This window comes from Catharus ustulatus, chromosome 8 (genome assembly GCF_009819885.2).
Source record: "Catharus ustulatus isolate bCatUst1 chromosome 8, bCatUst1.pri.v2, whole genome shotgun sequence".
Classification (NCBI taxonomy): Eukaryota; Metazoa; Chordata; class Aves; order Passeriformes; family Turdidae; genus Catharus; species Catharus ustulatus.
In genome coordinates, this window is record NC_046228.1 from 26,090,833 (window position 1) to 26,117,832 (window position 27,000).

The window sequence follows — 27,000 nt, forward strand, 5'->3', positions numbered from 1 at the left end:
AGTGGATATAATGGTGTCAGAGAAAATAATTTGCAACTCATCCACTGAGATGGATCATTCTAATTAATATCATCTTTGAGACTGCCAATTTGCAGTTTTACAAGGGGAAGGAAATGTGTGTTGATTTGGATTCACTGCAAAAATTAAATTTCATTTTTCATAGGTACTATTAATTCCATCTTTCAAATTGGATTACTCCTGTTTATGAGACTAGAATCAGATTAAAGGTTCATACAAGTTAATCTTTTGGGCACTGTGTTATTAAGACTTTTTTTTTTTGATGTCACAAATCACCTTTGGCCTAGGACATGCTTGTTTTCCTGTGTATAGTCCTACAGCTTTCTCTTCTGTTGTAGTCTGTCCTTGAGATGCCAACTGTCATTTTCAAAATTTTCATTTGAGATGAACTCTTATATTTTATGTTTGCCATATTCTGGACTTTGTGCAGAGAAGCTATTTTCTGCATATTTTTTCACATGGTCAGAGGCAATATGATCACCACACTGGGGACAGAAGGGGAATTTTTCCATTTCAGATGGATGGATATCACAGCGGGGGAGGAAAGGGATGGGGATTCATAGCCATCTTTTATAACCTCTGCACTTTGTTGGTGCCACTTCCTTTCCTGCTTTCTGTACATTGGTCTTCCTTGAGAAATAATTATTTAGGCTTAATAGGGATTTGGAGCTCCATATGGAAGTGTTTGGGGAAAATGTAAATCATGATAGTATTGGCTTCTTGGTAGACTTAAGTTTTATGTCTACCCTAAGTCTTCTAAGTAGGTTCTTCCCTTTCTGCTGTGTTAAATATATTTTATTCTTCATCTTTGCTTATTGTGCAATTTTCCCCACTCTAACCCTCTTTTACTTTACTTTTTCAAATGTATCCAACCTCAAACTTGGGAAATTGGAGTGCCATATTATGAGTGACACAGTCACCTATTTGAAATCTCCCTTGGCTCCAGAAGGCTGTACAAGACACAGTTCTGGAAAATACCCACAGAAAGTGTCTGTGACCTCTTTGACTAGAACATACATTTAACTATTTAACTTTATTATTTAACCTTAGCAAAAAGAATGAAAGAATAAATAAAGTCTCGTACTTTACTTATTTTTTAATACTTAAGTGCGAATGTGCTTAAGTAGAAAGGAAAAAAAAAAAAAGCTTTCTCACGAGGAATGAGAGATGTGTTTCTGTGTGTATGTTTTCACACAGAGGTCATTGTGGCTCTTCACAAAGTGCAATGCACAATGCAGTTTGTTCCTGGTGACCTTAAAAAATCATCTGGGAAAGTACATTGCCAAAAAAAGATGTGAAGAAGACACGATGAAATAATCTTAGTTGAATTTAGCACTTAGCAGTTAGGGATATGCTATTTGCAAGCATTTTAGCAGCTGCAGATTGGCTTTACCTGTGCTTCTCTTTTCATACCATTTAATCAGAAGGATTTAAATAATTCCATTCATGCAATACAATCCTGTTGATCTTTTTGGTCTAGAGCCTAGACAGACACACTCCTTTGGCTTAAGATCTAAATGCAAAATAGAAAATTGCCTTTTCATTTTTTATTTTTTTTTTTTGCAAAGAGGCTGCAATTAAAACCATAAGCTGCACCTAAACATTTCTCAATGTTTCTCTGATAACTCATGGCTCTTTTAATGCATCCATAAATATGTATTTGATCATTCACACTGCATATGGTGATACTGAGTGACCTCATTTGGACTTTCCTGAACTTCTGTGTGTGTCACCACAGTGCTGTTTCAGTAGGGTTTTCTGCAGTGGGTTGTTGTGCTTTCTGCCACAGAGGTGTGATACCAATGAGCAGCATTGTGTGCATATGACATCTGCCTATTTAGGACAGATGGTAGATGCTTTAGCTGAGATTATGGGATGCCACAAACATGATCAACTTTTATCATATTGTAGCATTATAACTGTCAAGTGCATATTCTGCAAGGTTTAATGACTTAACACGCAAAAGTTTGCATTCAGGTCATAATGGCAGAGCAGTTATTGCTATTATTTGCTTTCGTGGATTTAAAAAAGAATTTGTTAAGGGAACTAGAAACTTAGTTTTTAAAACCCTTCCCGGAGATACCACTCTGTGACTCTCTCCTCATATGTTTTATGACAAACAGTTTAGAACAGAGGATTTTAAGTCTATAATATGGTATTTATAACCATGGCAGGTGCAAATGTGTCAAAAAGTTGATAGGAAATGCTCATGGAAAGCTCATGGAAATGCTCATGGAAAGGCAGGAGTCCCCACCAGTGCAGATTGTACTTAAGCTTTGGTATGAGGTCTGCCTCTCAAGACTTGAAGAAGAGTTTCTTTTTGATGTGAGGCAGCTTCTAATGTTTCATAATCAGAGGCGAAAGATGCATGTAGCAGTGCCTAAAGTATATGTGGACTTCTTCAGTTTTTCTGATTAGTGGACAATTTTAATCAATAGAACACTTTTTCCCTGACCCATAATTTATGACCGCTGTCATGGGATCTGAATGAAACAAAACCTGAGTAGTTGTTTCAAGTTAATTATTTTATAGATAGGCAAGTATTGGGAGGCAGTAGTACCTCATATCCATCACGCAGGGAGAAAGGCCAAAAGGGAGGTTTTGAAGAAATACTTGTGTGGGGGTTTAAAATCTTTTTCTTACTGTAGATTTTTACTATGTTTTTGGGTCTGGTGGGAATATAATTTACATATTTGCTCACAAATGTTGTTACTAAACCCTGAGTCAGCACTGGTGAGAGGCATTTCTCATTGAGCCATTAATTTATTAAACCAAAAGCATATTAAAATGCAACATTTAGGGGTAGCCTGAGTAAAAACACTGTGAAGGAGCAGATAACTTCTTCTCCTGACATTATCACATCATTCAAGCTGCAGTTGTCAGCCCTAATGAAAGGTGGTGATTCTGATTTGAGCATATTGCTTATGTGATGTGCAAGAGCTTTGGGAGATAAGGAATCCCTGTTGCTATCATTTATAATTAAAGTGTCCATCACTTTCCTCTGAAAAACTGCTTGACGAATAAATAATTAAAGATCTGATTCTGATACACTTAGTTGAAATGAGACTTCTGAGAACAGTTTAAAAGCAGTAAATGGAATTTCTTCAAAGTAAGGCTTCAAGATAAATAATAGTATTACAATCTCAGTCAAAGCCAGCTCTTGTTTGTTGAGGCAGGAGGGTATTCTGGTTTATGTCCTTTAAAATCTAATCTCACAGGCATCTTAAACTTCCTGCTTGCAAACAATGCCTGATGATGTCTATCATTTTATCTTTTAAGCACAATATAAACTGGTATTAAAATTAATGTCTAGCTCTCTGTTCCCTGCTTTTTCAGACTAGATGTCTGTCTCATGGTTTGTGCAGTATGGAAGCTTTATAAAGTGCTATGTTACCTAAAGAGTTTATTTTATTTGTGATGTGTAATTTATACAGGTTTTTTCTTGGGTTGTTTCACTGCATTGATATTTAGAAGAATGGTTATGCTAAAATGGTGTTTATTTTCATATTTCTAAAATAATCAAGATGTTTGAGGGGAAATTTTTTGAGCTACAGATGATTTTACCTGCTTCAATTGTGTCCCAGCAGTACCCATGCTCCCATTACAGTGGAAATAACTTTCATATTGTCGCTCCGCGGGTCCCTGGCGGCGTTGGCAGGGCTGATTTGGTGCCTTAAAATTAACCTTTGACTACCGCATGCGTATGTTTGTCATTTATCCCCTTTTCCTCAGGTGCAAAGAGGGCTACCAAGGAGTCCGCTGTGACCAATTTTTGCCGAAAACCGACTCAATCTTGTCAGATCCAAGTACGTCAAAAGTTTTTGTTCTATCGCGCCGCGTGCCGGAGGCTGTGCCGTGTGGGATGACCCTTTGTAGTCAGACAGGACACTGCAGCTGTGTCCTCAGAGCAGCCAGGGCATGAAACCACAGCAGCCAGGCTCTGCTGGTGTAAAACCTGCTGCTCCAGCAGGGACTTCATTCCTTGCAGTTTGGAGTAACACTGTCCCTGCTTAGAGCCAAAACATTTCTGTTTCCCTGCTTTAGACCCAACAGCAACAACTAAAATTACATAGTCTAAAAGGAAACCCGATGTAAAGTGCAAAGTGGTTCCTTCAAAAGGAAAAAAAATCACATTGTGTGGCACTGAAGAGATTCCAATCTCCTTGGAAACACTTTATATCAGTTTGCGTGAAAGTTAATTATTTATCACTTTGGCAAGTGATTTTTTGTCTATTTGCATAAATAATAAAGCTGTATTTTCAGATAGTAATGTGGAGATAAAGTAACTTTATATTACACTGGCCAGAATAACATCTGCATATATCTTCTCTTACTCCAGTGTTTCCCTTTCTAAATTCTCTTGATTAATGAAACTGTGTCAAAAATATTATCCAATATTAATTTTTTGAAGGTGAATCCATTTAGTTATGTTTACCTTACATTTTTAAATGAAGTGACATACAACAAAGGGTCATATCCAATCTCTTGGTTTTGTTCATATACCTGGAAACTGTAACATATCAAGTCTTCTGGTTTTGGGTGCTCTTTAAAAGTAGATTTGAGTTGTTTTGTTTTTTTAAGAGCAGTACTTGTTTTTCTAGTCTTTGTGCTTTTTAATTTATTTTCTTGCGCTTTTCCCTGCGAAAACCTATTTCCAAAGGCACCTGTTGCTTTGTAGTTCTCTGTATTGTGGAGCTCCCATTACAGTCTGCTTGGTGTTTGATTTATTTTCTCCTTTGCTTGACCTTTAATGGTAAAATGTAGAGCTTGTAGTGAACAGGCAGATTTTACCTCAGCCAAGTTTTGTGTTGCATGTCAGTATAGAAGATGTGTATATGTCAAACAAAAAGGTAGTTTGTATCCTAAAAGTGTGGGAAAGGATGGTTGATTAACAACAGGACAGGGTGGCACCTGTCTGATCTCATTTTCACAGGGGACTCTGGCTTTACTCTCTCAAGAGTAGAGGTTAAATCCATGCAGATAGAAACAAAGCCCCAAAAAGGCTCCCAGATTAAGGTGCATCTAACAAGACCAAAAGCCCCATAGTGTTTATCTGGTGCAGACAGAATTGTTTCTATCTTTGAGGTGGTTGCACAGACTTGCTTCTCTTTACTGGGAGGTGTTTACTGCGGTTGGGTTCTGATGTTATTGTTTCCAGAGTGTTTTTCAGCCACATGATCCTGCTCATTGAGCTAAGTTCTGCTGAAACATCCTTTCTACACCTTCTGAAAACAAAAGCTATTTTTTTATTTTGTTGAGGTTTTCTTTCAAAATTATATTGTTTAGAGTATACAAGGTGAGGGGGCTTTGGCTTGACATTGTCATGGGTCCCCTGGACACACCCATGGCCCAGCAGGAGCCTCTCTTTTGGTATGAATGAAGAAGGTTAACATGAGTTAGGCATGTTTCTAGTCAGTTTTGAAATTTCACTTGTATTTGAGCCTCATCTGTTTTCAAAAGAGAAAAGACAGGTCCAGTTCAGGCCCATTTCTCTGTGTTAGCATAGTGTGATATATCCCTGTGTGTGTATGTGTGTGCACATGCACTTGTTTTAAGGATGTTGAGCCTGGAAGGAAGATAATTGAACTTTCTCCTGCAGCTGGACAGTGACAGCATTTTGTTCAGGAGTCAAATCAGTAATGTAGTTATCGTCCTTCTGGAGAGAGGAAAAATTAATACCACGCTGATAAGTAGCACTCAGTGGCAGAAATGTTTGTTATTTGCATAACCTGAGTAGTGTAAAAAGTATTTGACACAGTAGTCAAGCACATCTTATCATCTTCAAAGGCTGTGGGTTTGCACTGCCAAAACTGAAGTTTGTGGCTGAATATGCTTGGATTAGAAAGAGAATGGCTGAAGGGTGAATTTGGAGGTGGCTGCAGAAAGAAATGATTTTTAAATGCAACACTAAATTTCCAAAAGCTGAGAAATAAGATTGAGGGCTCTTTTGTCTGAGCTGCACGTAGCCAGCCCTGGCTGGTATCAGTCAAGCTTTATGAACAAGTCCAGCAGGGTGTTCCTGGTAGTGAATGTGCTACTGATGACACATCTGCTAACATTTAGCTTATTTGAAGTTTGCATGCATGAAATACTGAAGCAATGTGTTTGTTTTATCTTACCTGTGATACTGCAGGTTGTGTTTTCAGAATATACCCTTGTCACGACTGGGAAGTGAATCTGCACCTCAGTCACTTGGCAAATAGCAACAATTCTGTTATAAAATTGTTACTTATGTACATGGGCTAAAGCATCTTGATTTTTTTGGTCCTTGTTTCCTTAAGTTGTTTTTTATTTTAAATAGCTTGATAGAGCAAACCAAGCTTCTTCAGCGTAGCTATTATCTGCATATTATATGCACAGTGAAAAATAGTGTGTTATGGCTCTGCAGTATTTATAACACCAGCTTCTTACCTCCTTCTAGATCTAAGTTAGGCAGCTCTTGACTTTACATCACAGATATTAATACAAATTATATAATACATAATATGGATTAATGCTGGATCATGTACATGCAGGTTAATTCAACCAACTGGATAAGGTATTTAAGATTCTGTTTTCAGGAAACACTCTTGAAACTACCTGATGGTGTTTCAGAGTTCCTGAATTGGCATCCATGGCCTCTTGCAGCCAGATCTGCCACCTGCTACCTTCCTTCAGCTCAAAGACAGGATTAAAATCCTAAGGAAAAAAAATGCACAACACACGAATGTCAAAACACTCCAGGCACAGGCTCTTTAACTGGATCATTAAGCATCACAGGTGTAACAGCTTACACTTCCCTTAAATCTCTACTCTTAGCAAGGTTTTCTGGCTATAAGAGAAAGTTCTTTAAAAAAAATCCAAAACAATCCAAACACAAGCAGTTTGAGAAGTTTGGTAATCTTGGAATATGAGAGAAACCTGCTTAAACCGTGTGAGCCTCAGACATGTGGGAACCTAACAAAATTAATAATGTCACCAGTAGGGAAAAAGGCTGCCTGGCAAAGCCACCCAGGCTGACAGTCCCTGCCAAGAGGAGGAAATCTGTCAGTGTGCTAGCACTGTGCAGGAGAAGTCCCTGAACATTCCCTCTCAGTCATCTTCTCCATTATGTGGATGAAATAATAATGGGACAAAAACAGCAGAAACAGCAGTCAGATGCTGGAAGGAGAGGACAGGAGTATATTTAGAATGTTACTTCAGCTTTCTTTGTCTGGGCTAACTCCTCTATAAATACAGCTAATGACAATGGTAGAACACTTGTATTTTCAGCATTTTAAATGCACCCTTAATACAACTTCATGTGCACGATATTTTTCTGTAGCCCTATGTATATCTATAGGATTGGGAACTTATTTGCAACTTAAATTGTAGAAATGTACCCCTGTGCCTTTATGGTATTCTGAAGTAGACCTGCCTGGCCCAATAAGTCCTGAAAAGTAAGTTATGTAGGCAACAGATATTTCTTTTAATCTGCTTTTATACTGAGGCAAAGTAAAACATTTAAAGCTTTGTTCTGTGGGCATATTCCAAAGTAGGGAACAAGGCATTGAAAATGAATTTATCACATTACCTCATTTTACCAAATTGCTCTTGTTCTTAGCATTGAAAGCTCCTTTTCTATGTAAAATGTGTATTTCAATTTTATAGTGTTCAGTATTAATTTTGTGCTTACCGTAGTAACGTTCCAGTTGTCCCATTTGACTCAGAAGCTTGAGTAAAGAGGGATCCCCTATGAAATATTGGGAATGTTACCCAATCCTTTTGCAGAATAAATGCATTATTTCCTAGAAGAATAAAAGTGGGCTGGAAAACTTATAGGTCACCAGGCCATGCTCCTGCTGTTGCAATTTCTGTTGTAATTTCTGCTGTAATCTGATCATACTTCACTGTAAACCATTTGTAATCAGTATGAACCAACCAGTGAAAACAGGGTTTGTTTAGCATCTCTGCCCGGAGGATTTCAAGATTTTTCCGCTTCCAGACAAAATTTACACCAAAATGTGTCAATTTTGTGCTTTGTTAAAATGCTTAATTTCAACTTTGATTTTCTGTTTTCCTCTTGGTTTCCATGTTGTTATGCTTCAGTTTTGTTTTCATGGCTTTTTCAAATGTCAAAAGTCTTCTTCCTACTGAGTGAGCTATAGCCTGTGGTCTTATAACACTTTAACCTGTGACAACATGGCACACATGTTTCTCTTTGAATCTCATCAAAGAGAAACCTGCAAGTGTCGTGTCTGGAGTTGCTCATTCTTAGATTACTTCTTTCTGTAGCAAAGGATCAAACTCCCTCTTCTGGAGGACTGGGACTGCAGATAAGAAAAAACAACTATAGCTAGGTTAGAAATGAAAAAATGTCTTTCCAAAAATACATTCAAAGTCCCAAGACCCCCACACTAACATCCTCAAAAAAAAAAAAAAAACAAAAACAAAAAAAAAACCACCAACTCCCCAAGAAAATCAGTGAAAAATCTTAGGCATTTCCTTTTATTTCCATTTTTCTAGTTTTGTGTATGTAAGATCATAGGATAGTTTATATAGAAAGAGAAGTCTGGAGAACTCAGAAAATTCAGCTTCCTGCTTTAAGCAGAGTTGGCTTTGAAATCTGTGCTACTGCACTCGACACCACCAAGGTGTTTTGCAAAGGGACTCTTATTAAATAGAGGATAAAGAGCATTACCATTGTGAAATATCTCTAAAATATATTTTCAAATTATTTGAATACATAAAATGAAACTTGTGATCCTTCTGAATGACTGATTTTCTAGGACCTGAATATTTTTTTTGTCCATTCTACTTAGCCTTTCTGAATTTTTCAAAATTCCTTCTGAATTTGCTTTTTTTCCCCCTTTTTTGATTTCTAGAAGGCATAGGAGAAAATAAGATTTTTCTGTTGCAAAGACTTCAAAAGTTCCATGGAAGTAGGGGCAGTTAGGAATAGGAGACTATCCAGAGGTGGATATCTGAGTTTTGTGGAGGACAAGAATTCTCAGACAAATTTAACACGGGACTTATTTAATCCCAGAAAGAACTTTTGAAATCTAGATGTAAGTCTGAATTTTGTGGCTTAACTTAGTCTTGAAACAGAAAAGGTTTTAAGCCTGCATTAATGATTTCTTCTGTTCAAGACCTTTTTTATTCAGAAAAAGCATATGAAGGGAGAGGTGGTAGAGCACGCTTCTTTCATATTGGGTGTCACTTTATGCTGTCTTATGAAACTAATGGCAGATTGCCATACCATCTGTGTGTTCACAAAAAAATATTAATGTTACTCTAGGATGTTAAACTTTTACAAAAATGAAATTATCAAAAGGTGGTATTTTATTGGCTTGTAAAATTAGAGCTGAAGATGTGGTGACTACAGTCAAGGGAAGTCCCCAAAAATGCCACGTCAGTAGATCTGTTAGCCTCCATCAAGAGGGTCTGACATTTCTCTCAACTGCAGTCTCTTTATGAAGGTGTATAACCAGAGTTCCCCTAGTTCAAATGCATCACAAATTAACCTAGATTAGTCCTGATGCATTAATGGATTGAAAGGAAAGAAGTGCCTTAACTGAAATAGTAATATAGAAAAGCAACACAGTCTCTCCAGAAATTTCAATTAGTTTAACTGTAGGTGAGAAAAGATGCCTCAAATCTTTTTTCAAGGAATATGAAACATCTACAAGGTAAAATAAGATATCAAATATATCCCTGGGGCAATGAGGGACATATTTTCCCTCCTCTTTAGTGAGGTGTGTAAAGACTTCGGGATATGATGAACAAAAGATGATGTGTTTAAATTTGAGCAGTATGGAAGCTGTAAATTTTGACTTTCTGTGAATAGTATCTGAGTTTGACCAAAATCCTTTTATTAAAGGAGTATTAGTTCCTTATTCTTCTGTGTTCATCTCTTCTCCTGGAAGACAAGAATGTATTGACATTACTCAACTTTGTATTATTTTCAAAACTTTAAATCTGAAGCATTCAATGTTTTTGCCATGGCTTTTAGGCCATAGATGATCTTCTGGAATTCAGCTTGTGCAGACTGCATCTCTGTAGACTTCATCCTTGCATCCATCTTCATTCTTACAAAGAAGCTGGAATTAGGCAAATGCAGTATATCTGACAGCAGAGAGAAAAACTCTAAACAAATCTCAAAACCACTTGCTGCCTTCTTCTTTAAAAATTGCGTGTATATGTAAGAATGATAATGAAATTGAACAAATATTTTTACATGGAGTCTGTACAAATCCCAAGGAAGAAGGAAAATGGGATCTCTAGCAATACAAATCCCAGCCAACAAGTTTTCATCAGCATGTCTTTCTGTAAGCCCCAGTTACTATAAATCAAGAAGGAAACCAAAGCCACCTTGTGCAGAGGAGTTTGAGGCTGCCTTTCCAAACTACCATTCATCTGTGAAATGTGGAAGTCATGTCTAATCATAGAATATCTCAGGCTTTGTGTAGTGATTTTTGCACTTGTGTTTTAGGGCAGTTTGATGGCCAAGTCGCTGTCTGGGGCTCGTGACACAAGAGCCCAGCAGATGGAGGCTGTGAATGGTTCCAGGGTTACCTAAGGAGCGCTTTGGGAATTGCTGTTCCTGCTCTCTGCCAGGCAAGAATATCCCAGAGCCGCCAGGAGAAGTGGTGCAGCTCTCCCAAAACACCTTCTGAAGTGATGAACCTCTGAAGCAGCAGCTCCTCCTGTCCCTCTTGCAAACACTTGATGATTTCCTAAATCTGCTGTTGGCCATTTCGTGTCTGGAAAGCTGCAAGTACAAATATAGTTGAAGTCAATGTTCTGTGACACCCTGGAAGCCTCTAATTTTGCCTGTTACCCTAAGTAACTAACTTTTCTGACTTGTGCACTCCTCTGCTGACAACGTGTTACTGTTGGTGTCAATCTCCCACGGTTTTTCAGAAGGACTTCCCTGATTTTGCCTGGATGGATAAGGTGCAGTCAATCCCTGACTTGGCAGATCACATTTTTGGAAAATTCAGCAGTGCAATGACCTCAGTTCTTCATGCTCAGGGAGAAAAGTATAAGGAGAGACTGGCCATCATGAAATGACATATAGGAGAATTACACAAAACACAACTGTAACTTGTCTGAAAAGCATTCATTCTGTTGAATTCTTGTCTTTGTAAATTAGATACTCAGTTGTCCAAGAGAATCCTACTTTAACAATACTAGTTCACTTTACATCACGCTTCTGATGTTAAATTCTTCATGGTTGGTTGACATGGCACAGTATAGGTTTCTGTAAGATGTTGCAGGAGCTAGTAAGGGGACATGGGGACAAGAGATGGATTTCCCTTATTGGCAGTTAATCCAATGTCTTTGTGTGAAATCTAAGCCTGAATTGAAAGTTTTGCCATCTCCTATGAGTGGTTCTATATTAAATGATTCTAGTAAAAAATGCAGTAGTGTGGGGGCAGTATATCCTGGAGCTGTGGGGTTCCTATTGTGATCTGTCCTGTCCAGACTACAGTTTTATGATGTTGAGTAGTGAACAGCAGGAAGACAAATTCTGCACTGCACAAACAGAAAGCTCAGGATCTGTCCAACACACACTCACTGTCTTGAGAGTAAAACCATTAAGGCTCATCCATGAGAGCTGAAGTTTCTTCCAAGAGAATTTCTGCTGAGTCTGCTGATCATCTTCCCAAAATGAATACCTCAGAAGAGCCTCCTTGCTCTTAGCTATCTTCACTCTTTGCATTAAGCCCTTACTCCATTACAAGGATGCTCATTAAGGCATTTATTGTTTCACTTAGAGCTTCTATCAGTGTTGATTCAGCTAATTTGAACAAGCTCCATTCACAAAGGAAAACCAGGAATAAGTATTGTTCAAAATTAAAGCAGTGAGTGCTCTGTGTTGCTGTGAAGACCAGATTCTGTGAGGGCAATGTGTGTATGTACATACCTGCCCACGAGAATGGCAGTCTTACTGAAAACATTATGGGCCAGTATTACTGTGAGTTTGATTACCACATCAAAGTTATAATCTTTTGCCTAGAATTAAAGTAGTGCTGAGATTCCTGACGGCATTTCCAGGCTCATTTCTTAGGCGTAACATAAAACACTTATATTTAGCAACAGGGAATAGCTTCTGGTTAAAATTTTACTGTGCAAACCCAGCAATTTATGTAACTATTATTTCATGGATCAGAAAGATCAAATTATAGAATCTTGATCTCACTGGGACTGGCAAGCTTCTGTTAATGAATCCTTAAAGGTTGCATTGTCCTCACATGACTTTTATGCCGTGTATGAGTACTATCTTCTAGTGGGTTTGGTATCAACCATTAGGGAGTCAAAATTGCCAGCCATGAGCATATGTGTTCATTTTCTTCTGTGACAAATTTGCTCATGGCAGGAATTTCTTAAAGACAAGCCAGGTCAGTGTTGTCCCAGAAGCAAATCAAAGAGCAGACTTGAAGAGGCAGTTCTTGACGAGATTGTGTTTGGAGATTGACTTCCAGCCTGTTCTGAGAGCACCCTGCTCTCAGGGCTCCTGGCTCTTTGCTCTTACTGCAAGTACCTGCTTGCTGTAGAGAAAAAGTGCAATTGTTTGCTGCCATCAACAGTATTAACAAGTTAATAAGGGGCCTGGGAAACAGAAAATTTCTCTTATGACTTCTGCACACAGCCTGAGTAACAGGTTTGACAGTGCAGCTCTGAATGATCATACAAAGGAAACAGAAGAGAACTACAGAACAAGTAACAGCCAAACCCTGCCTGTCACTGCCCATTGCCTTTCTGCAAGTCATCCTGCTCTTTGACCTTGTCTTCCCCAGCCACTTAAACACACCAGCTGAGTTAGCAAGAGGAGAAGATTTGAGTGTACTGTAATGCTGCTAGGACACCAGGTGGTTTGGTTTTTTAATCTTTTTACCTTCTATACCAACACATCTACTTTATGTCCCTCCACATTTGTGAGGGGCTTTTTCCTTCAGCATCTGAATTATATTCCTGTTAGTGAGTTTTGTCTCTCTGCTGGTCTTTGTTACCACTCACTATTTGCCATGTGCTTTTGCTGTGATTCCTTTCCACACTGTCACTCTATGTGATTTTTACTTCCTCTCTGACACCAAGATTTGAGTCCTGTGTTTCCAGATGAATGTCTGAATGACAAACAGCTTTTCACAGGCTCTCTCGTCGGTCTCATTTAGGCTTTCCTTTCCTCCTTATCTAAAATGTTTACTTTTGTTCCATATTGGATTAAAAAAGTATAATTTGCAGTCCAATTTAGTATCCAAAATGTCCTTTAAACGTTTACAATGAACAGATGTCCACATTTCATTTTGTTTCCAAAGGAGCTGGATACAGGGAGAGGTTAATACCTGATGCTTTCAGGAGAAAATATCCACTGTGTGGGCTTCTTGTGAAAAGCAGCATCTAAATTTAACTTGGATTCTTGTTTTGTTTGCTTGTAGTAAAACTGAATTTTTCTTGAAAAAAAGGTTGTTTTTTCAATACAGACTGCTTTTGTGTGTCTCAACAGTGCTTTTATTGTGAAAGCTTTTTCAGGTTCAGAAGGAACCTTATCTGGTACAGGAAAAAAGCCCAGAATTAGCAGACCACAGAATACTTGCCCATGACAGGTGAAATACAGGTTCAAGTCCTTGACCTGATTTTGCTCTCTTGCAGGTGAATGCCTAGATCACAGCACAGAAGAGGGAGTAGGTCAGTCAGTGTCTTTCTTGCTTTGTGGTTGTAGATTTTTTTTTCCGGGAGAGAAAGACTGAGCTTTTTCTGCTATTTTCCAGCTAATTCTAGTGGTGAGTCAGTAAACTTAATATTTCTACTGTAGTGCAATGTAGTGAAATTTCTGTTGTAGTGACATGATTTTTACAGTACAGCCCTACCCTAGACAGCGCACAACACAGAATTTTACCTTAATGCTCATCAATATTATAAAAGGTGCTAGAGTTTGCAAAATGTAAGATATTGACTTAGATCTCAATCCTGAGAAATCCACCTGTGGGTATCATTTATCGAGTTAAATACTCAAGTAAAAGATATTGAGCAGATTGGAAGCATCCAGCTGAATTATTTGCATTAATTTGTGGTTTATTTCATAAATTTACCACTTTCTTGATAATGAGATGACCTAGTGCATTTTAACTCTGAGTTTAGTGAGTCCTTCTGAAAAGACTTTTTCTAGAATCTGAGGAGCTCTAATGTAGGAGCCTGGCTCCTGCTGGTGGAGGAGCTGCCCCTGAATGGCTCCATCTGCACCTGGCAGACAATGCAGTGCACTGACAGGGGAAGAGTGTCCTTTTGAAGGAACTCAGTCTGTGGAGATTTGCAGTTGTAAATATAAATATGTATATATATGGTAATATATATATAAATGCAAAAGGTATTTTTGTTTCTATGAAGACTTTGTGTTCCAGTCTAATCTAACTGTCTTTGACAGTTTGTTCTCCTATTAATGCCATATTAATTTGCTGTCTTTATCAGTCTCCATGTTCTAAGCATCCCTTGTGGTCAGGATTTGTTTCGTGTTCAGTAAATATTCAAATATTTAAATGCTTTTAAAGCCTTAAAATACAATCTGTACACTTCTGGAGAAAAGATTACTCATTTCAGAAGAAACTGAGTTAAGCCATATTTGTAGATGTCTGGAGAACTCCCAAGTAAAGATGATACTTACCAATGCCATTCTCAGGAATTTATTATTTATTTTATAGACATTATAGATATTTATAGTCACCATAAGCATGGTGACTAAAGCCTGGAGAAAGGGGAGCTCAGGAGAGACCTCATCACTCTCTATAACTCCCTGAAAAGGGGCTGTAGGCAGGTGGGCTTGGTCTCTTCTTCCAAATAACAAGTGACAGCACAAGAGGAAATGGCCTCTGTTGCAGCAAGGAAGGTTTATGTCAGATTTGAGGAAAAGTTTCTTCACCAGAAGGCATTGGAGCAGGCTGTCCAGGGAAGTGGTGGAGTCGCCACCCCTGGAGGTGTTAGAAATACACCTGGAGGGGGCACCTGGGGACATGGTGTAGCAGTGGACTTGACATTACTGAGTTAGTGGTTAGACTGATCTTGAAGGGCTTCTCCAAACTGAACTGTTTTGTGTTTGTGTGATTCTGAGGGCCAATGTTACTACATGAGTTTGTAGGTAGAGGATGACGAGGTGGACCCAGTTGGGGTAGTGATAAGGACACTTTCTTAAGGTGTCAACAACTATAATAGTGGTTGTTAAATATAGAGATGCATCTGCTTGGGGAGATCATGACCCATTTCAGTTGGTTCTTGTTCTGTGAGCTTTCTGTGCCTTTGAAGGTACATTCAGGGTACCCTACTTCTCCCTCCAGGACTTCTTTCCTCAATCCTGCATTAGTCAGAAAGCTCTTACCAGAATTTGTTGTGAAAGCAGCAAAGGCTCCACCTGATTTTTCATACCATCCTGCATATGTATGAATAAAGATAACCTGACCTTTCCTGTGCAGTGAATGGACCAGATACGTTTTCCTGCTCCATCAGAGGCTAATTAAAATATGGCAAATTAAGTAAAAGCCAAATTTAGATGTTATAAAGTGATATGTAGAGAAAATTAAGTCGTCTAACCATTTAGGAAGCTCCAATAAGACAACCTGATGAGGACTCAAAGTCATAGCTGCTCAATGTCTGCTCCTTAGCACAGGGAAACTATTCAGTATCTGCTAGGGCAGATCTGCACTGAGAGCAGGGACATCAACCCTGCAGTGTTGGCAAAACATCACAAATCCTTAAATGCTCAGCTGAACTCAGTGACTTGGAAGCATCATGAAGCTGACTGCTGGAACTCAGCACATATGAAAATGAAATCATTTTCTATTTGTTTTTTTTTTAACCATAAGAGAAAACTAGAAAAGTGGCAAGACAACTTTCATATACAGTAATTTCACGATTACAAGCCGCACCATTTTGACCAAAATTTAGCTCACAACCCAGAAGTGCGGCGTACACTCCGGAGCAGCTAATATATGAACAAATTTAGGAAATTTCCAAACCCGGAAATGAGAGCCTGCAAGCACGGCGGTGCTGCCCAGCCCCGACAAGTGGGACGACGCTGCCCAGCCCCGATAAGCGCAGCAGTGCCACTCGCCCCCTGCAAGCACGGCAGCGCCCAGCCCCGACAAGCGCGGCAGCAGTGGCGGCCGGGCACGCCGCTCTCCCGCTTCCTGGCAACTGCAGCGAGCGGGGCCAGAGCCGCTCCCTGGCGGCCACCCCGAGCAGGGCCAAGCCAGTAATCCCCGCCATCCCGCGATTCTGTTACTATTTGGCAACTTTGTTGCACGTGACTTCTCGCTGCGAACGACAGAGCGGCTTATAATTGGGTGCAGCTTGTGTATGGACAAAGAACGAAATGTTTACCAACACTCGGAGATGCGGCTTATAGTCAGTGCGGCTTGTAATCGTGAAATTACTGTATATAAAAATTTAGACCATGTATATACATTAAATCTTGGGCTAGGTTAAACTAGACCTTGTTTAGGTTTTTTATTTGAGATGCTTTAAGTATATCTCAAGTGAATGGAATACTGCAACATTAACAATCTACCTCTTGGGTCAATATTACTCAGTATTTATAAGATCTTTCTAAATCTCAGCAGAATTTTAATTGTTAACCTCTTACTCTTATGCTACAAAATCCAGATCTTTCTACTCGTCTTTGCTGCACAGCACCTTCAAGAAGGACAAGGTGGATGAAATTAAAAAAAAAAAAAAAAAGTGCTTTTGTAGGACTTTTTCGATTGTTGTTGTTGTTTTAAGGGTTTTTTTCTATGTACTGTGCAATTAGTTTTTGCTCAAGTGAAGAGACTTGCTAAAATGAATTCTAAATGAGCCTTTGCTTACCCAGAATAAGGCCTGGAATTCTCCGGTGTGTTTTAGCTTTCCAGGTGAGTTTGTCCTGGAAATGAAAATTCCTGAAGCTTAAAGTCAGAATGAGATTTACTAAGATGAGAATGAGACTTACTCAAACTTTAAAATAAAAATTACTCATGTTTGAGGGGTCAAAAATAAATAAATAAATAAAAATATTAAAAGGGGCTTGATTTTCCCTGCCTTTCAGTCATGACCCTAAATTAAGTGGTTTGGAACAACCAGGCTGAGTTCTTCCCATTTTGATCTTTAATATATAAATATTCCTTCTTATGTGCTGGCATAATCCAAAATTTTTAGTAGTCACCGCTTATTTTTACAATGTGCATTGCTTTCAACACCCCTTCATTGGCTGACAAGCTGCCTGTCAGAGTTTCAATCCCTAGAATTATACCACTAAAATAACTCCAAAGATTCTCCAGTTTGATTAATCTGAGTATCATCTACACATTTTTCACTGAAAAATTTGTCACCTTTGCTTAATGAAAATTGGTTAGTTTTAGGGAGAAAACCATTATAATGTATATAACTTAGAATCCTTTGCCTAACATGTACATGTGCTGAAAACCATTTAAAGCTGATTGCCTGGGTAGAATTTGAATAAGTTTTTTTTAAGGAATAGTAAGTGCACATTGAAAATTTATACCTTCTGTCCTTGCTTTTTCTCTACAGTCAGTGTCTCATTGCAACATAGTGCTGTGTCCTGGTTTGGAGGACAGGTGTTTGCTAAGAAAGGCAGAAGACTTTTTTTGAAATGGAGAATGTAAACCTTCTTCCTCCAAATTATTATAATTTTGAAATTAAGGGGCTCTTAGGCAAAGATATGGGAAATAGGAATAACAGTTCTTTACTAGGGAAATTAAAATAGAAATACAATACTACAAAGAACAAACCCAAAACCCTGACAAAGTCAGAGTACAACCTGACACCCTGTCAGGCAGGGTGTTGGCAGCAGTCACATTAAATGGTGGCTGCATCCTCCTGCAGTGACAGATGTGGTTCTGTTGGGGCAGTGCTCCTGGAGAGGGTGCAGTTTTCCTGCAAAGGTCTAGTGTTGATATGAAAAGGTCCAGTTTTCCTCTGGAATTCAGTGGAAAAAAGCTGCTCTGGTGTTCTAAATCTCAGTTTTTACCTAGACAGGAAAGGCTTGGCTCCTCCCCCTGGCTGGAGCATCTCCCAATGGGATGATGTAATTTTATCAGTCATACAGTGGGACCCAGTGGCCCATTAACAGGAGATACCTCCCTGAAGGAAGGATGGGTTGTGAAAACAGAAAGAACACTCCCCCACCAGGTTTTAACAGGTGGCCCATTAGCAGAGGATATCTCCCACGGAGATAAGGATCACTGGCCCACCACATTTCAACAGATGGTGATAGAATCTATACTTCTGTTCACACCCTGTATTGCCACCCAAGACACACTGTCCTCAACCCAAAATACTGGAAGAACAATATGAACGGAATTCACGCCTTTAATGTCCTTCAGTGCCTGAATGCAGAGACTGGAGCTGACAGATAGTTTGGAGAGCAGGATGGCAGATGGCCTGTCTGAACAGAACAGAGAACAGCACTAAAGGAAATATTATTGGCCAAGAGTGATAGCAAAGTTTAAAAAGCAGTAAATGGAGCTGTGTACTAGGCAATAGCTAAGAGATTCTTCAGGAGGAGGGAGTTTGGAAAAAGATGTGATCAGAGAACGAATTAATATTACTGCCTAATCACATCCTATTTTATTCTTTACACAAAATCCCTTATCAGCCGATTTTATGTGGTGGGAGTAGATAAATATTTCATCAATGGATGGTTAGCTCAAAATAACCACAAAACCAAGTCAGGGAATATGTTTTAAGAAGAGTTTTGTGGGGGTTTAATTGTGTAAGACAGTGAAGCAGCAGGGGTAGGAGGCCAGGAGGAGCAGGTGGAAAGTCATTCTCAGTGTGATGGATGGGAACAAATTTGGTGTTCAGGTCTGCAGAGCCCTGCGTGCTATTGCTGCCTTGGGCTCATGGTCAGGATCTGGCTCCAGGGTCAGGCACATTGCTGAACAGGGACTTTGGGATGCTCTGAGATTGCTGAGAGCCATAAATTGCTAGCCATAAAAAGCTAGAAGTGAAAGAAAAGTTAGAATAGACGCAGCAGTTTGATCAATGCACTGGAATGTTAATCCCTAGGTGATGACCACAGGGTGCCCTGATTTATATTTGCTCCTCCCTAGTTCAGGGTAAACTCAAAATGCCATTTAATGCCAGAGATGTTAATGAGGGCTGTGTTCAGACAAGGCTGGCTTTTGGTGCAGATTTCCAATCAAGAATTCAATCCAAAGCTCTCCTCTATACCATTATTTTTATTTCAGTGGTTTTGATTGATAAAGACTAAAAAGCAACTGCATGAAGTTGTCATGTTTGAGTAGGTCTGCTTTGGTCCTTTATTTTGGTTCTCTTGTTCACAACAAAAAAATCATACTCAGAGGAGTTCTCATTTGGGCAGTGTGGTATTTACACTGTAGAAATTAGATGCCAGAATGAGTGAAGTAACTGGGAAGCAGCAGTGTGTGCATCCTGAAATTGTGACTGTGTAAATGAACTGAGGATGTTTTGTGTGCAGAGTGGCATGTGCTGAGATCCTGACATTGATACATGTCTGGTTTTTATTGTTACACAACCAGACTGATACGGTTGCTACTTTTTTATTGATAGCAATTCAGAAGAATGGCCATTCTTTTCTGCTTTAACACATGTTGGCTTGGAAAACTAATTCTGTGGCATGCTTTGGTCAAGGAGAAAAGTACTGCATTATCCATGTCAGTACTGGGAAATGCATAATGTATTTTTCTGAAGAAGTTGGTCTGAGTGAGGAATTTTATTTTGTTTCACATTTATCTGTAGAGTTGAATCTGTTATCCAGCAGTTTGATTGACTGATGCAGCTTCTGTTTGATATGCATCCAAATGTACTCTTCTATTTTGCACTTGTGTTATTATCCATAAATCTCTCAAGCCTTAGGTAGCAGCAGCTGCACCAGTATTTGAATATAAAATAATGTGTCTGCTCTGTAAGAATGCAGAATCTCACATATAAAAGTAAAGAGAAAGTACAGAATTATTAGAGGAGTTTTGGCACCTGTTGATATTTAATAATATCTAGGCTCCTATATGTCTTAAGTACAGTAGTTTCACGAATACAAGCCGCACGGATTATAAGCCGCACCCCCGGTGCCTCGACAATGTTGCTGTCTTTGTCAATAGATAAGCCGCACCCCGAATATTAGCCGCACTTTCGTTCGTCGCGAGAATCCGTGCGCAGCTTTCACAAATTGGCCAATTAGTAACAGGATCGCGGCATAGCGGGCTTTACTGGCTCGGGGCGGGGCCAGGAAGGCTCGGCCCGCTCATGGTTGCCGACGGGGCCGGGTGGCCCAGCTCAGCGCCACGGCTCGGCGGGGCTGGCCGGGTGGTGCTGCCGCCGCCGCCGGGCTCGCTGGCCCCCCTCTCCCGTCAGCACCGCCCCGCTGCCGCGTTCGCTAGCCCCGCCGGCGGGCTGCCGCCGCCGCCACCAGGCTCGCCGGCCGCGCCGCGTTCCCTAGCCCTGCCGGCGGGCTGCCGCCGCCGCCGCCACCGGGCTCGCCGGCCACCCCGCGCCGCGTTCGCTAGCCCTGCCGGCGGACTGCCGCCGCCGCCGCCGGGCTCGCCGGCCGCCCCCTCCCGTCTGCACCGCCGCCGCGTTTCCTCGCCCTGGCCGGCACTGCAGGCCCCCGCACCGCCGGGCTCCCTCATGCTGCTGGCCCCGATTCTGCTGGGCTTCCCCCGCTGCCAGGCAGCCCCACCCGCCGGCCTTCCTGCTTCTGCCATGCTCCCCTGCACTGCTAGCCCCAGTTCTCCCGGGCTCCCCCGCCCTGCTGGCTCAGGCTCTGCCGCCCTCCCTGCCCCGCCCTGCTGGCTCAGGCTCTGCCGCCCGCCCCCCACACTGCTGGCCCCGCCTCTGCCAGGCTTTCCCACCTCTGCCGGGGCCGGCCGGGCTCCAGCTTGGCTTGGGGCTGCCGCGGGCTCTCACTTCCGTGTTGGCAGCTTTTAGAATTTTGTTAATGTATTAGCCGCCCCGGAATATTAGCCGCCCTTCCGGGTTTCCACCAAAATTTTGGTCAAATTGGTGCGGCTTGTATTCGTGAAATTACTGTAATTTTTTAAAATTATACTTGGATTGTGTGAAAATTAACTTCCTAATGCCTCTGAAATGACTGCTGTGCATTTTCATACATAGTTTTAGAGCTGGGAGCTCTTTCTCTCTCTTTTGAATCCCAAGTGATATTTTTGTTGTTTGCCTTGGTTTGGGTATCTTGGTGGTGGATATCTGAGAACAAACCCTGGACTGGAGAGATGATGATGGACAGAAGGTAAGATGAAAACTGCTTGGTGAGATAGAAGTGTTTGCATTATCTGATTCCCTTTCCAGAATGTGGTTGGCACAAGAAGAGGGACTGTTTCTAAAAGATTTTATAGATCTACTCAGGGTTGTGGAGGAACATTAGACCCCCAAAACTATACAGAATTTTCCTGGAATTTGTCCTTAATTTACATATGTGTATGGAGACTGTTTCTGAGTGCAAATCCTGCAAATGTGACAGAGCCCAGAGCTCGACCAACCCTATATACAAATTCTGCTTTCATGAGACTTCTTTCCTATCAAACCTATCATGGTAGCTACTTTTTGGCCATTTTCAGAGTAGGCAATCTAAAATAAAATAAAATAAACTTGTAAAATAAAGTAAAATAAACTTGTATCTTTCATATGGCAGGGTAACTTACAGGCTTTTCCTAGTTTGAGTATTCCAGGAAAATTAGGAGCCTGAGAAATGAGTGCAGCAGAAAAAACAAGGGCTGTCAGTGTATAAATATAAGTGTTGCTGCAAAGCACTTGGATATGAAGTGTCCCATAACATAGATGCTTATTGCTAATTGCCATTGACAGTATTTTTAAATTATTTTACCAGTTTTCTGACTGTATTATATGAGTTTTAATCCAGCAATTTCTGATTTGACTGATTAATTTTGTGCTGCAAAGATAATTTTTGAAGTTTTAATTTGCTCACAAGAAATTTATTTCATATGGGGCTGTATGTCTTTCCAAGACCATTTCTGCAGTTCACTGTGTGCTGTGCTGTCCTGTGGCTGAATGAGGAAATACCCAAGCAAATTTGAAATTATGTAGGTCAGGTTGTGGAAGCAGTTTAGCTGCAGCAGCACAGAGCTCAGCAAAAGCCAATTAATTTGCCTGCTTGTGTAAATACTGGTATGCTTGCCCCTCTCCCTAAAGAAGAAAAGCAATTTTGTCTGTCTTCCACCCTCACAGGTGGAACTCTCACAGGTCCCTTTTTAACATAATTTACATGTATTATTCACAGCTCAGTTTCTTTACAGCCTGTTCCTTATTGCATTATTCTGATCTGGTTTGAGTGCATCAGAAATCTAATGACAAAAGCATCAAGTTCAAGGTCAAAAAGGGTGTTTTGGCCCATGAGAACATCCTCAAAAGTAAATAAAGAATAAATATAGAGCATAATGAATGTGCAGAACTTTTATCACCATAAAATCACTTCAGGAAAAGAACTGGGTTGCTGTCTTCTACAAACTTCTCTGTGAGTGTCTTAAACTTCCCTAATAAGCTTTTTTCATTATTGTCTAATTAAGTAAAGTGTTCTGTTCTCTTATTGCCCTTATGCTCTCAAAGCTCCTTTTGGTATCCCTGTTCAACGTGCCCTTTAGGAAATAAGTTTGCTTGATTTTCTAGCCCTCCATGTAAGTCTTCATTCTGCATCATCTGTTAAAATAAAGGCTTTGTGTCTGTTGCATATAATAATAATAACATTAGTTTTGACCCAAGGGCTTGGCCAGAACTGAACATTCTGTGAAATTAGCAGTTAGGAAAAGAAGTTGGCAATACTTGGGTATCTTTGATGCAGTTATGGTTACAAAAGAAGGAGCAAATTCTCTTGTCTGAACAGAAGGAAGTTGTTCACAGCTCCAACATTAAGGCTGCTAGAGAGGTGTCTTTGTCATCATTTTTCCTAGGCTCATACTTTGTTGTATTGATCTCACTCTCCCCTTAAGTGAAAAAAAAAACAAAAACAAAAAACAACCAGAGTAGTTTTTTAACCTCTTTGTCTGCCTTTTTTTTATGTGCCATATATCTGAGCTAAAATATAATGCTTTATTTAATCTGACCATTTAAAAAAAACCTATTAATGTCACCAAATCTTACAGTTGTGCTCTCAGATGGGCAAAATATCTCTCATTTCTAAATATCTGTGTCACTGCTGATTGATTTTCTTAATACACTTTGCACAGCTGTAGCAAATTACTATTTTTTTTTCCTAACTCACACTTTATGCTTGAAAATGCTCTTGAAAAATCACTGAGAGCTCTATGGAAGCTGCTATTGTAATAATTGTAACCAGTTGTATAAAATTATGCTGTCATGCTGTCTTTTCCAATTAAAGTTATAACATTTTTGTACAGGATTTAAAAATCTATATAATATATTGGAGGGAATGGGTCCTTGACATTTCTATTAAAAGGCAAATTATATTTCTTCATGGCATAGCTTGAGAAAAAAATATAAGCAGTCAGCCTCTTTTTCTAAGATGAAAATGCACTAAAATACACCATTTAACAGTAAACTGCAATGCAGAACAGCTGCAAGGATTTTACCTTTCCATCACAAATAGCTTCTTTTCCAGCTACATTAAACACTCCCTTCAAGGGAAGGACCAGCATACAAATCTTTATCTGCTGGTACCACCACCTTCTGCTGCCCATTGCTGAGTGCCTTCTAGTTTTGTTTATCAGCATTCCAGGTGAGAATGGTAGGAAAAGCAGTGAATGGGGTACAAAGCTGTTGCATCCTGAAACATTAACTTAGCTGAGATGGATGCTAATTAATCTGATTCATCTTATTATGGTGGAGTTTGATTTGTATTATTATTGCTGTGATTAGTTTTCCCTTGTGGTCTACATGTGTTTTATTGAGTTGTGTCCAGGTAGACGTGGTCTATTTTTGGTGAGTGCATTCCATAGAAATAACCTGCTCTCACTCATTCCAGTTCTGGGGATGTCCAAAGGCAGGAACTGGGAGAAATGATCTGTAGTTTGCTCAAGAGAGAAACATTTATCCTCAAAATGGCAATTTCTTAAGAAAATGTTTATAAACAGTGTAAGTGTTTTGTTTTGGTTTACTTGGTTATTTTGCCCTGCAGTGTGTTTAATTTTGTTAAAAGCAGCCTAATGGGCTATAAGAAAATGAAAATGTGCAATTGCAGAGCAGCTAATCAGGCTCCATCACAGTGCCACTGACTTCAAGTCAGGCAGACTAGGGCTGTGTGCCTTTTTTTATGGCATTTGTCATATCTGTCTGTCTTTAGACACTTATTAGAGATTTGTGTATGAATGACTCTACCACTGACTGATATTATCTTCTAGAAAGAAGGTTCATGTAGCAGGCCTCATCTCATTAATTCTGCAGCAAGCATTTCTTCAGGTACTGTGACCATTGTTAGGCAAGCATTTACCAACTCCTATGTAATTACTCTACAGATATTTAAACTCGCTGCAGTTGCAGACTGAACAAGACAGAGAAGTCAGCGAGACATCAAAATTTCTATTGTAAGTTGTTCAAGCAATTTAAACAGCATTAGAAAAAATAACAAAAAAAATTAAGTATTTGTGTTATAATGTCTGTGCAGCAGTGTTTAGCACCTACACAAAAGACAGAGAAAAGCACAGCCTATGACTGCATTTCTTGTATTGCTATGTGTGTACATAACCTGTAATTACCACAACGTGATTTTTTAAAAGTTGTTTTTAAAGAAGTGCAATCTTAAGACCTCTGTCTTGAATTTTATATTCCTTTCTGAAACCAAAATATTTCTATTCTTAAAACTGTTCCTCAGTGCAGAACTTGGTTATAGAAAAGAGTTAGACTTTAAACTGTTTTGATATAATTTATCTGTAAGTTGTTTCATAAATATGACGGGAACACATTTTCTCTCTCACGTTCTCTCTGGTTTATAATTCAAGATAAAATCTAGTTTGTGGGGCAGAAATTTCCTTCAGAGGCAGAAGGGATTTAAGGAAAATCTTCCGCTTCATTGTGACAGTTTGCTCACAGCTGGAGTGGCAGTGGGACGAGCAGCTGTGCCAGCCAGCACAGACCTTGCTGTACCTCTTTGGGTGAACTTGCACTTTGGAGGGCAAATCTTGTGTTCTCCTGTCTCATGAGGAGTCTGACTCAAAGACTCCACTCATAGCTTGTTACCTCCTTGATGCTGCTTAATGGATGGAGGCTTTTGTTTTGTGTCTGGGGATTCTGTCAGCACCAATAGGTACATGATGTATTTTTTTTATCTTTTAAGATGCTATATTTTATAGGAATGTAGGAAGTGGTGGTGGAAGCAGTGATCAGTTTTTTTAGAAAGTGTTTGAGTGCCATTTTTTGAGTGAAATATTGCTGATCCAGTACAGTAATTGATAGATGTTCCAATGCCTGTCAGGAAATTGCAGCTGTATGGAATGATGGCCTGGAAAATATGTCAGAGATGTCATTGGGTCTATAAATACGCCAAGTGGATAAATATAAAGGAAATGTAAGAGTGATTGAAGCTGAAAGATAATGTTTGTGCAAGAATGAATGGGTTTAAGTTGGTGCAGTATGAATTTAGGCTGAAAACTAAAGGAAAATTCTTAGACATAAGAAAAAATCAGGTTCTGCACCTTGGAGCTTAAGATGGGTTTAATACTCAGCTGAGCAGCATAATATAATAGTACAGGGTGCTCAGATGAGTTGCCTTTTGCCTTCTGCAGTTGCTGGATCTCCTAAGAAATTTCTCCCATGAGAGCACACGATCAAGCTGTTGGTGCCCTGTGAGCTTTCTGCTCCTGCAGCTGTTTGGCAAAAGCTGGAGTCAAAATGGAGTTTCAGAGCAAGCGTAGGTGTCTGGAAGCTGACCTGAAGTACCTGGCAGGAGCAGGAGCAGCAGCAGCAATGTCAGGGAAGAACCAGCTGCAAGAACACGAGGTGTTCCTAGACTGTGATCATTCATGCATAACTGTTCTTCATGCACCAGTATCTACATGCAGGTGTTCCTGCTTCTGTCCAGTTGAACGTGCGAATGTGAGGCTTGGTGCAGGAATCACTTTTCCCCACAATCTAGATATTACCCCAAAGAAATGAAGTTTTTACCTCAAGAGGTATGACCCTAAGATGACTGGTTTCCAATTTGAAAGTGACTTCAACTTTGTTTTGGAAACATAAAGGTATTGAAATCTTTTACAAAGGTATTTAGGTGCCTGAGTTTGGTTTTAATCATGTGTTAAGCTCTTTTTTCTGTTTTATTTAAGGGAAGAAAATCTCTAATCCTCAATGGGAAGGGCATTTGGCAAATGAAAAATAGAGACAGCAGGTTTTCAGATTAAAATATTCTTGAAAGTTAGTTATATGCAGTGCACAGCTGCAGAATAAAGGAGGGGACAGCAGTTTGCAATGGACAGCTGTTTCCCTTTGAGGGAGCAGTGTTGCTGCTGCTGACAGTGTTCTCTGATTCTAGGAGCTACTGAATTCTTCACAAACGTGTCTGGAGAAAAAAAACTTTATTTTTATCTGCATACTAGGTAGAGGTTATGATTTTGTAGCAAAGTAGGAAGTACTTATTCATTGATGCCAGGGTATTTACTGATCCTTTATAAAGCTGTTCTGAAACATAAATACCTGTTCCTGCTGCTGCTGTTGCCAGCTTAAGCAGCAGTCCAGTCCCTAGTTTCACACAGATTTCAGACCCTATTTGAATCGAATTTGGGCTGAGGAAGCAGCAGCATGAGATTGTTATTCTGTACAGCATTCTAGGGAAAAGGGCTGCCTCTGGTAAATGTGATGAGTGGATCAGCTGACAGGGAAGATCTGCAGCCAGAGTCCCACAAAATACAGATAATGCTTTGCCAGAGCCTTGCAGCTCTTTAGAAAAGCAATATTTCTCTTTCTTTAAATATTCTGGAAAAGGAGAAATTTTGATTAGTAAAATATTCTAGAGCTCTGTTTTCTACTCTTTTCTGACCCAGCCATGTTCCAAAGCAAAAGTAGATTTAATTAATCTGA

The 27,000-nt window shown here is 39.8% G+C and overlaps 1 protein-coding gene across 3 annotated transcripts in view; it reads left to right on the plus strand.

Annotated features, from left to right (window-relative positions):
• The window catches only part of NRG3 (neuregulin 3), a 394,566-nt gene that overhangs the window by 246,512 nt on the left and 121,054 nt on the right, over window positions 1-27,000 (plus strand). For all 3 annotated transcript variants that reach the window (XR_006163020.1, XR_004418567.1, XM_033065988.1), the window contains exon 3: window positions 3,751-3,824. Coding sequence is in view for 1 of the 3 variants with exons in the window: in XM_033065988.1 (XP_032921879.1) it covers window positions 3,751-3,824 (74 nt within the window). In the remaining 2 variants the exon portion in view is untranslated. The remainder of the gene's footprint in view (window positions 1-3,750; window positions 3,825-27,000) is intronic.